General features: G+C 46.9%; 1 protein-coding gene across 4 annotated transcripts in view; it reads right to left on the bottom strand.

The window, feature by feature from the left end:
* The window catches only part of ZNF462 (zinc finger protein 462), a 128,800-nt gene that overhangs the window by 26,215 nt on the left and 89,269 nt on the right, over window positions 1-13,316 (bottom strand). For all 4 annotated transcript variants that reach the window (XM_006213382.4, XM_031677387.2, XM_072959873.1 and 1 more), the window contains exons 8-9: window positions 4,446-4,713; window positions 2,434-2,570 (exon numbers count right to left, since the gene is read on the bottom strand). In XM_006213382.4, coding sequence (XP_006213444.1) covers window positions 2,434-2,570; window positions 4,446-4,713 — 405 coding nt within the window. The remainder of the gene's footprint in view (window positions 1-2,433; window positions 2,571-4,445; window positions 4,714-13,316) is intronic.

Genomic DNA, 13,316 nt, shown 5'->3' with positions numbered 1-13,316 from the left:
TTGGAAAGCACTCAGTACAGCACCTGCTACCCAGTAAGTAGTCAGCAGTAGTAACCATGTTACTGCTGTGAACGTTGCCTCCCTCAAATGCTCCCATTCATTCCAGACTGTGCACTTTCTGACCCCAACAAGGACAGTATTTATACGTTCCGATGTGCCTTTTAATATAAACAATCTACAAATAAACAGAAGAGACTAAGTAACCAGTGACAGGCCAGTGCCGGGACCCCGGGACTAGGGCTGGCTCCTAGCTTCCCTGCTCACGGGTTGGGTGACGTTGGTTAAACTCTTTCAGCTCTCGCGGGCCCGCGGGACTCACCACTGGATATTTATGGCTGGGACAACACTCCCTACATCATACACAGTCCCCTTCGGCTGAACCCACTGGAGAAACTCCTCTTGGGTTCCAGCATCTCGGATTCCTGAACATTTCCTGAACAAAATTCCAAATGTCCAGCAAACGCTGTCAATCCAATTGGTCCTGTTTTTGTCTCTCCCACAGGGGGCGGGGGTCCCAGGGTCAAGTGTGCGGCCAGCTGCCCAGAAGTGCCCGGCAGACACCGAGCGCCCCAAGTGCAGGGGGCTCTTCTCCAACTTTCAAGTGAACTTTCAACGGGTTCCTCCTTATTCTGCCTTTGCCCCAATCTCTGCATTTGTTTCTTAATCCCACAGTTCTGCACGACTGTCTTAAATCCTTTGTGGCATGACCACAAATAACTCCACTGAATCAAAGCAAAAGTCGTTTTTTTCCAGCTTCAAACTTCATATACATAAAAGAGGACCACAGGTATGGGTATCACCCCTCCTGGTGTGGTTGGAAGGTGCGGGACGGCGTGTGTGAGGCCCCGTGTCAGGTGTGACATTCAAGGCTGTGTGCCAGGCAGTAAGCGTTTCATCCCTCTCTGCCTCCCCTTTCTTGAATTCTCAGCTCAGGGAGGGAAAGTCATGGAGCTCGCCAGGCATCAAGGCTCTGATCCCACCAGGCAGCAACATGGGAAAGAGAGGAAACCCACTGCCCGAGTCAGCTCTCATCTTTTCTGGGCGCTCAGCAGCTGCACGACTCGTGGCCTCGCCCCAAGCAGTGAGGGGCCCGGAGCGCCCAACACCCACCTGGGCCAGGGGACCAGAAGCCAGGTGACTGAGGCGAGACATCAGGAGGGACCACTCAGGCCAAGACTTGGGCCTAAACCTCCCACATGGACATCCCGACCCGTGGGCATCTCACGTCTCAGGGGCGTGCCAGGGGAGGAGGAGGGCTAAGGGAGCTGAATGTGGAGTCTCCCCGCAGTTTGCAGCCGATGTGGGTGAGATGTCACACTGGCCAAAGGCAGTGGCTCTCAGGAAATGCTGGAAACTTTGAAGATGCGCCCCCATGCTAATATCCAGCATGTCAGAATGAGTGACATCTCAGCAGGACAGCAGAAGACACTCACTGCTTTTGAGATGCATGTGGCAAATACCAAACGGCTTTCCCAGGTTAGAGGCAAAAGAAGGAAGGCAGGCAGGAAGAGCAAGAGGAGGGACAGACGGATGGAGGGGAGGAAGGAGAGATGGAAAGGTCAGGAGATGGAAGCAGCAAGAGAGACTGGCAACGGGTACCCAAGTGATCTTTTTCCATCCACCCCTGGCTTGAATTTCTTCCGGACAAAGGCGTTTTTACAGAAACATGTTTTTCCTTCCAATGCAGAGGAGGCCTGCTTACCAGTGTTTTAATTGGCCAGCAGTAAATGCAACTCCAAGGAAAACAAAAAGGACCTAGAAGTCGTCTCCCAGATTATCAAAGGAAGCAACATTCTTGGAACACCCAGCATGCCTCCACACGGAACACACCAGACACTTCACATGCCATCTCAGAGGCATCGTCGACATCTCTTTTTACGGACGAGAGGTTAAAGGCAGGAGACTTTAAAACCAGAGTTTCAGCCCACAGCCTATGGGTTTTCTAATACTTATCAGGCCACTTTTCGTTTTGAGAATTTTTCTGTCTCCATCCATTTCAAGGGAAATTCCACATCCTGCTTTGGAAATCATCATGGTCTTGCTTCGAGGAACAGCTGACAACCCCACTGCTCTTCGCCTTTTACGAGTCTTCACCCACCCACTCTGTTTCTCATTCACTCCTTCCTCAGCAAGGTCGTGAGAACAGAGGATTCAGAGTCCAAAAATGCCTCACGCTGGGAAGCCCTGCAGAGGTGTTCACTGCAGAATCCGTCACCTCTGCCTCCCTCCGGGGGAGGACGCCCTCTCACCGGGAAGAGGCTTTTACCCTGCTGGCTGCCACCGGGATGATCGCTGTAATTTCTTGCAGGGAGAGAAGGTGAGGAGTGAGGGCCCAGGGCAAGGGGGCGGCTGCCACCCCGAGACGGCCTCCCTGAGACGCCCCCTGTGCCACCCTCCCCCTGCGCCCCAAGAAGAACGATCTAGGACGGTTACCTCGGTGCAGCACGATGTGGTCGATCATGTTGCGTTTGTATTTGGTGTGATAGAGGCAGAGAGGACAGCGAAGATCTTTGGGGCCCTCCTCGGGGACCGCTGAATGCCCGGCTTCCACGTGCATAGTGAAAGCAGATCTGGGAGAGAGGTGGGGAGAGAGGCGATGAGCGTGACAAACATCATCTCACTCACACCCCCGCAGCCGGCAACCCTACTGCAGGGACGCCCCAGTCCGAGGGACCAAAACCACGGCCGTTCATCGTGTTTGCTGACCCCGAGTTCCTCAGCCACTCGGGCAGTAACTGAGCACTGTGACACAGCGGGAACCTCTTTTTGGAAAGTTTGCTACTTGTCTGGGTTCAGGGCCAAGTTTGAAAAGGAAGAGATAGATTCCTCCACTTTATTCTTGAAAACCAGAAGTTGCCTATCAAAAACAGAAAACGAAACCCCTACGAGAATATTTCTCATCGCACTCGGAAGGAGAGGGGCTCTTTTAAACAAGCCGGGACGCCCCACCAACTGCCCCCGTGACTCTTCCCGGGTACGGGGGAGGGCAGGTCGGCTGCCAGTCACGTAAACACCGCTGTACCTCGAAGGCAGAGGGTACCACTGCCTCCCCCTCCATCCTCCTCAGAACTTCCAAATTTGCAAAGCCTCAGATGTCTCATAAAAATGAATGAAACCAAGAGATGAACGGGCAAGGTCCCCATTTTAATAACCCACGTGATTCTCTCTGGGGAAACACGTACACCTGTCGGCGGGCCCTTGTTATCTGGGTCCTTCTAGACGCCTCCCAGTTCTAAGGTCACGTACGTATTTATCTGAAAAACAGCTGAAGCACGTGAACAGTTGGAGATCTAACACAGTTTCCATCAAATCCCAGCAACTAAGACGTTGGTGGAAAAGAGACTTGTTTTTCTATCAATTCACGTTTTCTTTTGGGCACGCAGCCTACTCTTGCCAGCCTCTCTGTGTGGAATCTGTATGCAGCACCGCAGTGACCAAGGCTCAGGCCAACTGCAACAGGAGCAAATGAAAACAGTTTTGTATCTGGAATACAGCACCTAATCTTATAGTATTACAATAGCTTTCTATCTATGATACAGTAACATTTATTAGTGTTCCCTTTGTGCCCAGCACTATGCTAAGCATTTTATGGCTTCACTTACGGTTCATTTTCTCCTCACAAGAGCCCTATAAGATAGATATTATCATCTTTATTTTACAGATAAGGAACCAGAGACAGAGAGGCTTAGTAACTTGTCCAAAGTCACACAGCAAGGAAGTGGCAAAGTTGGGATTCAAACCCAGGCAGTCAGGCTCCACATTCCACACTCATAACCACGAGCCTAAATGGTATCTCACAGGATGAGATTAAATCACAGGAGTTTAGATTAAAAGTCAGGAAGCCCTCCATTCTTTGTCACACACAGGAGAAAGGGTGGCTTCAGATCTCTTTCTAGATGGGGGACAACGTCTCTATGAGTGTTCAAGTTTAGTCCTCCCGGTGTGAAGTCTTGGTTCTTTGGGTCTTTCAATAGTATGGGCTTAAGAAATAAGAATTCTCTACAAGGGTAGCAGGGGCATCACTACTGCTGGGTGTTCTCTCTTGACTTTGACTTTGTTTTCGAGAAGGTATTTTTTCAAAGACAAAGTAAAAGGCAGGGGCTGGGGCGAGGGAGGGATAGTTCTCTAAAGGGAAAACACTCACTGCTTCATGCACTGGGTCAGGGAAACCCTCTAAGGTGATCTCATACTCCTCTGGTGCCCATTTGCTCTGATTTTCAAACTCATTTGTTCTGATACAGCTCTCCTTCCCTTCCACAAACCCCAAAAGCCGTTTTCTGAAACTAGCTTCTGCTGATGAAGACTGGACCCTATGACTGCATCATCCCATGGGCAGGGCCTCCCTTGAGCTCCGGATAGGAGAGTGTAAGGGAAGGGTGTGGTGAGGGGCAGAGCAGGCGCAGCCACCTTGTTTCTCAAGGCTGTTTGTTCTTCACGCCACTTACTTAAAGCCTGTGTAAAAGGAGCAGTCTTTGCACTTGAAGAGCTTCTTCCCACCATGCTTGTCCCTGTAATGGCGCCGGATGCTCTGGATGTAGCCAGAGGAGAATTCACAGAATTCGCAGTGAAGAACAGCTTCGGTTTTCTGCTCAGCGCCCCCTGAAGCCCCAGAAAGAGGCACGGGGCTAACACGGCTGTTGTTTCTCGCCAGGGCAGCGGACTGATAGTGGTTCAACTGCTGCTGAACATCTGGAGGCTCGGAGTAGGATGAGTCTGTGGACAGAGCAGGGAAAATGACACCAGACACGGAGAACATGGTGGAGGTTTGACGCCTGAGAACCCCTGACATTAGTTTTGAGTTGTGTTTTTTTTTTAAAGGGGTCGACTCTGATCCCAGCTTTCATCTTCATTCACATTCTACGGCACATCTCTGGGGAAAGGCAGGTAGGGAGGAAGTGTCACATCTTTTAATCTGACTTTGAGGGCTCACAGCATTTAAAAATAAAATTCTGAGGTTAAAGGTTTCAAAGTGAAGGAAGAAAGTAAACTGTTTTTTAAAGGAAACTGCAGCGGGGCAACAGGCTGCCACAGAACACCCGTCCCTGTAGGTGAGATAAATAAACCCGCATAATGTACACAGGCGTCTCCACGAGAGAGGAAGTAGAAGATGGAATAGCATCTCCTCCTTGGCAGCCCAGAATTATTCAAGCCAACCAAAAAAAAAAAAAAAAGTCTTTAACAGAAATGCTCAAGCACATGGCACTCACAAATATAAAAATGTTTTATGCCTTCACTGTCAAGCGATTTAAATTTTAAAATATAAAAATCCAAGAGTGTGCTCCAGGAATGGCTGTTTAAAGCTTAGTCAGCATTAAGATGGAGATTTATTCATAAATCCCACGAAAATGAAATTCCAAACAAGTTTCCCTGAAAGGTATTTTGAAAGTTTGCAATTTGGAGGAAAAGCTCGGAAGGGACAGGCACAAATCTTAAGGCTGAGAAGCTCCAGTGGCATGTGGTGGAGAAATCAGATGTAGACAGGGAGGGTGGAAAAATCTGTTTCTTCTTTTAATAATAATTCTTAAAAAATTTTTTTAAAGACAAGAGAAAGTAAAAGAAAGATCTTGAACCTCTTCCCAACACGCTGCTCTGAACGTCCAGGTTAGGAATTCGTCCTGTGAAACCTACGGCTGCCCATGAATGACACAAATGGAGTCTGTGAATCCCACACAGATGAATTTCAGTGTAACTTTCCTTGAAATGAAAACAAAGGGCTCTTTTCTTAAGCCTTTCAAAAAGCAGGGGGGAAAACGGGACAGAAACGGTACCAGCCTCCTCCTGATTTGACGGACACTTAATTTTCCAAAGTATGATTCCCCCAGGCAGGACACGGAGGAGCTCTGTAAAACCCACATTTGATGAAACTAGTACCATCCATCCCGTCGGCCTCTTTGAAAAGCAAAACAGAAACAGAGCAGCCTCCTTTCTTGTGGGGCCACCTCCTGTCTTCAAAATACTGAAATCCCTTCCCTTCTTGTCTCCCTCCTCCCCCTCCTCAATTCGTATTCCTCAGGATGGAGGAAAAAACCCCTTTGGAAATTGTAAACAAACCTGCCGTACACACACAAATAAAACAAAAGGAAAACTTGAACAATGTCTCCGAGCCGCCATGGGTTCATGACCAGGTGTAAACTGAAGACAAAGGAAGAAAGGAACGACACAACTGAGTTCATTTCACCCGAGTCTCTCTATCTCCGTTTTCTTTACTCCGCGACCCTCGCCGATGAACCCACTCAGGATCACAGTAACACGACTGTCAACTTCTCATTCTCTCCTTCAATAGCAGGTTTGTTTACCATTTCATGGATTGTTCGAGATGTTTTCTACGTAAGCCCTCAAGACTAGTTTCTGCTTAAAACCACACACACAATGAAGCACAGAGCGTGCTCTGCCCGCCTGGCTTGTTAACAGGGACTTGAGCCACTGGGCTGGCAGGGCCACGCCGGTACCCCGACCAGCCCTGGCCTCTCGGCACTGCTGGTCCTGGTTTGCCCTTAGCTCTGCAGGATAGAAATCCTGTGACCAAGGAGGCCAAAGTCAGGTCCACAAGCCTACCCCGAGACCAAAACAAAGGAACCAACCATTTCTCACTAAGCAGCCACAGCTCCCTCCAGGACCCACACTCGTCTCAGTGAGTCGCAAAGGTTGACACGGATGCTGGTCGTCACCTCAGACGCAAGGCACCTGACAGCTTCAATCCCTTATGACAAAATTGCAAAGTGGCTCCCAATCAGATAGATGATAAGCCAGGGACATGTCCCCCTACCTTCCGCCACCCCCGATCTCACACACGCACGGCTCCCCCAAGGGACGGGAGTCTCCTTTGACTTAACACATTTTTCTTGTTTCTAGGGTCTCTGATGTATTAGTCCATCCATCGCAAAAACACAAAGTCTAAGTTTTAACGCCAGTGTGTCTATGTGATCTGAAACTAGAAGGAATAAAAATGCAAAACGTCGTGGGGAAAACATCCGAAAAAAGGAAAGCCCACCGCCCTTCTCGAAACAGCAGTGTGCAAAGAACAGCTGTATGAATCTGGGTCACAAAATTCCTTTTTCTCCTGGGTCAAATCAGATGGACAGATCTACTTACAAAAATAAGCCAAGCCCATTGCTCAGGATCCATCTGTAATAATGCCCACGTTACGACTTTTTGGGTCTTCTGAGTGTTCTTTTCCTCTCTGATGCCAAGACACACTCTTCCTCTCTCTCACGTGGAGTTTGTGAATAATGCACAATTTTAGCACCTCGGGCACTGAAGTGACAAAGACGTGAGTGTGTATGATTCCACCGATCCAAAAAAAGCCCACTTGCTGAGCTACATAAAATCCCAGTTTGTTCACGAGGCATAGCCAGACAAGCAGAAGAGGGAGGTTTGGTGCCCAGGTTAGAAAGACAAACAGATTGTCAGCGGTGAAGGACATGTCACATAAGTTAAAAATCATCATTAAGACTATTTTCTTTCATTCCAAGCTTAAGGAAAGTCAAACCCTTCTGTGCTTGGAGAGCGCGACTTGTGGCCACGGGGATGTACGGCAGCTGAAACACAGGAGTGTGACTCCAGAGGGAAACCCGGTGCCAGACGGTGGGTCACACAAGTTACATCCTTACCACGTGTGTGGCCAAGAGGACCTACGATGGAACCAGCAGCAAAGAGGGTGTTGGTCCATCCATTCCTAACCCATCCCCGAGACGTGTATTCTAAGAAAAGAGTGTCATTCTCTGACTTGGGACTTTGTATCTGTGCAAAGTTTTGGAAATTAAACGATGATTTATAACTGCAGCCATGAAATAAAGTTATACATCACTATGTTTGTAAATTGTGTGTAATAGAAGAATGATTTTGTAAAAGCAGGATCACCCTAGAACTTCAGCACGGATGGTCACAGCACTTCTATGCATGGGTTTGGAAGTTGCTGAACAGGCAGCAATCAATTCTCACGACTGCAGTGTATGGTGTCGGTGCTCATCCAAATTTTGCCAACGGGGTAGCTGAGGCTGAGAATGGTGGGCCAGGAGGCAGAGGTGGGCTCTGCACAGAGATCTGTCTGACTCTAAAATTTGAGTCTCGTCTTTTAGGCATCTGTACTCAATGGGTTGACCTCTGGGGTCCCGTGATGCAAGCCAGAAGAACAAGAAAGGACATCTGAGTGTTCCATCGGCAATAAACTCACAGCAGAGAGCAGAGAGCGAAGGTGGCAGAAAGGCTGAAATAGTTGAGAACGTAAGAGCAGAACTGATAGAAATGATAACAGAGAGAAAATACCATTACACTGGATACAGAAGAACACACTAAAATAATCATTTCAGATAGAATGGGGAAAAAAATCATCAGCAAAGATTCCTGGGAAAGAAAAAGAATATCCACAATTTCAAAATGCTTTATAAAAACAAAAACAACAAAAAGGGGACCACACAGGGGACGATTCCACAAATGTGCCGCACAGGTAAGCGCTACAAATACGGAGAACGGGCTATGTGCCGCCCACATGGCTTTAGTTAGACGCTTGATCAGTTACTTGCAAATAACAAGGCGCTAAGGTTCGTCACAGGGGACAGGAAGGCTACACGAACGCAGACAGGAGATGGGTGCATTTGGGTGGCTCTTGGACAGTTCAGGGCTTCCACCCAGGGAGAGGGCTGAGTTCCAGAGGAGCCCTCCTACCCCTCTCATTCAGTCCTGTTCCTGGAGAAATAGGAAATTACCAGCCAAAGCCAGGTAAGCATCAGTTCACAGGTTGTTTTTTTTTTTTCTTTTTTCTCCAGAAATTAGCCAGCCCAGAAACAATCGCAGGAAATCTGATTTTACAGCAAACGACAGGTAAGTGAACTCTGGGAGAACAATGATACACGACGGCATGAAGCCCTCCTGAACGTTCTCCTTCTACACACACTTGGTCAGCACCTCCTAGTGCCAGGCCGCGTGCGGGCTCCAGGGACTCGGAGTCAAAGCCAGCATGAGGGGTGCCTTCTGGGTGCGCAGATCTCACAGGGGAGACAGCAGAGTAGCCGGCGGTTACGAAAACACAGGTCTGCTCCACACTGAACAAACATGCTCCGCGGACCAAAGGAGTAAAAGAGGCGAAGAGAACAAATGAATAGTAACAGGAGAGTTTAACTACTGCAAGATTAGGGAAGACACGCGGAAGAGTAAGAAGCAACTGGGCAGGAAACTGGGGGGGCTGCGGAGGGCACCCCCCTTCTGCGCTGAGTGACCCAAAGAGGGAGCTATCCAGGAGGATCAAGTCTCAGTTTTCTGCCGCTCCATCCGCAGAGAGGGTGAGAGTGAAGGTGAAAAGTCCCTTGGTGCCAGCAACCCCACGGAATGGTATCTCAGCTAGATTTTCCTGCAGACTTGGGGGAGAGGCTCTGTGGTCAGGGTGAATAAGTACCAGGAGAAAAGAAAAGACAAAAGGATTTTAGGCAGGTGGCCAGGGGTGCAAAATGGTTAAATTACCTCCATTCATTCAGCAAACATTTGTTGAGCATTTAAGTCAATGGGAGACCCTGTCCTGGGATAGGAGGGCATGGGCCCTGCCCTTCGGCAACTGTCAGACCTACACGGAAATAACTGACAGTGGTGGGGTGGGGAGGGTATAGCCCAGTGGTAGAGTGCTGGCTTAGCATGCACAAGGCCCTGGGTTCAATCTCCAGTACCGCCATTAAAAAAATAAATAAGTAAATAAATCTAATCCCCCCACCACAAAAAAAAGAAAAATTTTTTTTAGAAATAGAAAATTAAAAAAAAACTGATTGTGATACACTGCAAAAAAAAAAAAAAGTCTTAAAGAGGCGCCTATCTCTAAAGACCTAGTGGAGGAGACAAAGCCAGCAGTACTTGGTGACTGACGATGTGGAAGTGAGAGAGTGGATGGAGGATGTCCAGAGAACCTTGAGTTCCATTAATAAACGTAATCAGCATGAGCCTGTGTGTTAACTAATGAGATCAACACCAGACACGAAGATGCCTAAATGTTCAGTTCACCACCCGCCACCTTACGCCATAAATAGAAATTAAACACCGCATTCTTATCACAATGAAAAAGCAAAGTGACTTAATTCCTACAGGAAAAAGAAACGAGGATCAGGGGATGAGCCTGAGCAGAAAAATATGTACATCAGAGGGTGTGGTAGATTGCATAAGGAAGGACTTGAAATCTTCCAGTTCCAAAATAGCACAGAAAGTTCACAATAATGCATAGATTGTCATTTTCCCCAGAAAAGCGGGGGATTTAGCAACTAAAGGTGAGTAGTGTAAGAAATCAGAAATAGAATATTACCTGTAGATAATTTAACAACAAATATTGAAAATATCCAAAGTATGGGGGCTGAAGGCTAGAACCCAAATATGCTGGAAATATACCCCATTATTTCTAGAAAATTTGAGAAAAGTACACCAACAATGACAAGAGAGTGGCTAAAGACGTACTTTCGTTAAAAGGCAGGAAGCTTTTGGAATGACATTGACTTCTCTCCTACAATGGCTAATAAACTCAGGCAAAGGGCAAAAATAGTCCAAGTATTTCCACGTAGGTGATAGTGACCCAAGGATCTGTGGGATGAGACAGAGAATCCTCCTGCTTATCACTGAGCTTAGACAGGATCTGAGTCTTCCTCTAAAGCTGAAAAACTTTATGTCTGATGGACTCAAACACAACATGCAGCAAATGGACCCCATCTCTGCCCGCACGTCTCCTTTGGTGTTCCCGATGCTGGGGAACGGCTCACAGCTTCGTTCAAGCTCAGGCTGTGAGATTCCTCTGTCAGTCTGTCAGGCGTTTCCTGTGGCAGCACATTTCACCAGGCACCATGTCCCAGAGACACATCATGACTCACCTCCAATCAACCTCCTCTCCAGGTCCCCGCCTTCCTTTCCCATTGTTCACCCGGGCCCCCGTATCCCATACAGACAACTCTTAACAGCCTCCAAGTTGGTCTTCCTTCCTCCAAGATGTTCTCTAGTTTGGCCAGCATACTTGTCATCGGCGTATAACATATATAACTTACACCATTATGATATGATTGTGCCCCAGTGCTCCAGGATAAAGTCTATTCCTTAGTTTGGTACATAAGCTTTACAGTCTGGTCTCAGCCTGTATTTCCAGTCTCCCCTTTAGCCAATTCCCGAATCCTTGCACATTCTACATATTTCATCTTTGGGAATCTTTGATCAAGGGCTACCCTGGTGCTCTTCCTCTTCTTCTTGCCTGGTGAACTCCTACCCATCCTTCAAAACCCAGCAGAAATGTCACCTACTCTCTGAAGATTTCCCCCAACAAACCAGACAGAACCCTGCTCTCCTCTGTGCTTTGCCAACACACACACACACATCATGATTATCATCCTGATCTTACTACACCTGACACTTTCAAGTTCTCTTAAGCAACCTCCACCAACAAATTTGGCCAGATCAATGCCTCTGACCTTAAAACACCCCATGGCAACAAAGTCTGGACTGGAGGTGTGGAGCACTCTAGCCCACCCATTTCTGTTTCCAGCACTGGAGTTAATGCTAAGAAGAACCAGCTGTATTTGCTCTCAAACTTCTTTGTACCCATTCTATTTATACTTGTTACTCAGCTTATTCAGTTTAATTACTATTACCTAAAATGGTAAAAGATGGTATAAAATTTGCCATTTTTATGAAGCTGCATTAAATGCTTTGTAAAGATCTGATAAAGTTAAGTTACTTAAAAAAAATTATTGTCAAATTACATTTTGGCAGGACCAACTATAAAAGATGGAGGGGGACATAAAAACCTAGGACTTTGCTCTAAGACTGTTCCACAAATGTCTAAATTATTACCTCACTTAAAAGAAGCTGGAACTGGAAGTAGCATGTGGTACATTATGGGTGATTGTGGTTTGTACAAGAGAGAAAATGAGGGACTCCAATCAAAGGACCGCAGACCCAAATCCAGAAGCTCGAGCCTACAGCACAATACTGGTGAACGAATGCATTTTTAGTGAAAATAAAATGCTTAAGGCACTTAAAAAAGGATTCCCTGCAGTAAAAAAAATTTCAAATATATAGAACTAACAAATGAGGTCGCGATTATATCAAGTAAGAGTTTCCAGTATATCTATGTATATGTTGACCCCCCACTTTATATTAATTCAGAAAAGATTTATTGAAAGGATTCTATGTGCCAAGCACTTCTGAGCACTTGGGATATGTTGGTGGAAAAACACCAGCAAGGATGCTCGCCCTTGTGGGGCTTACTTTTTAGATTGATGGGAACAGCATCTTATGTGCTTTTATAGCCAGACACTCATGGTCCCTTCATACAGGTACTTAAGAAAAAGTCTGCTGACCTGAATTTATGAACAACTTTCTTAAATTCAATCCTGTATGTTTGCTTGTCTGTCCATCCGTCTACCTACCTATCTATCGTTTTAAGTTACAAAGACTGAATGTACCACAGAGCCAAGATGACTGACCAGAGAGTCAAGATGATTCACAGATTCAAGACGCTTCCTTCATTTTAAAGACGTCTTAGGTTCTATCTGAATTCCTTTGAAACTCAGTTGAACTCCCTCTCTTTCCCAAGATACCTGCTGTTCACTCTGTGTTGTTAACAGGGAGCAGAATTTGGCAGCCAGAAGACCACCACCGACTGCAAATCACCTACGCGACTTTCCAAGTATTTCTTTGGCAAACCTCAAAAAGGTTCTTTAGCTGGAACACTGGGGTCAGGCCAAAGGAAAACTGTATTAGAAACTAAGCATTAGGGCACAAGGCATTTCAAGTCCTTCTGGTCAGTGTCTGAAGGGGAACATAAATCTCAAGAGGCAGCCACGTTGTTTTATTTCCTTCTTTTGATTCTGCCTTGAAAATCTGCAGGCCAAGGACTCCAGCACCTCCTTGTCTTCTCTCATCAGCAGAGTTCCCTGGCCTGGATGCACATGATTATGATACAATGGCCCCTGGACAATGGAGGCTGGATGACTATATACAGGAATTCTGGGCTCGGTTGTCATGGAGGTGAACGGAAAAACAAACGCCTAATCCTGAAAATAAGGCTGAGGCCAAACTTGAAGGAAACACACACTGAAAACTTCCTGTCATTCTGATGAGTGAAAACAAAACCTTGAAATATGATTCGGGGGGGGGGGGGAAACCAAACCAAAACAAAAAGTTTGTCTTCCAAATGACAAAAACACAGCAAAATAAAAAAGGGCCACCTTCTCTTTTTGAGATTTAGTGTCCCATTTCCCTCAGTTCACTGAAAGGGTCTCTCACGAGCCTTACTTTGCCTGAAGCGTCATGTTCTCATTTTCTATTCTGGGGGGAATCCAGGCAAGTCTGACCTAAGA

This window comes from Vicugna pacos, chromosome 4 (assembly GCF_048564905.1).
Source record: "Vicugna pacos chromosome 4, VicPac4, whole genome shotgun sequence".
Lineage (NCBI taxonomy): Eukaryota > Metazoa > Chordata > Mammalia > Artiodactyla > Camelidae > Vicugna > Vicugna pacos.
Note: the sequence above shows the minus strand (reverse complement) of the source record. Positions and strands in the feature narration are given on the sequence as shown.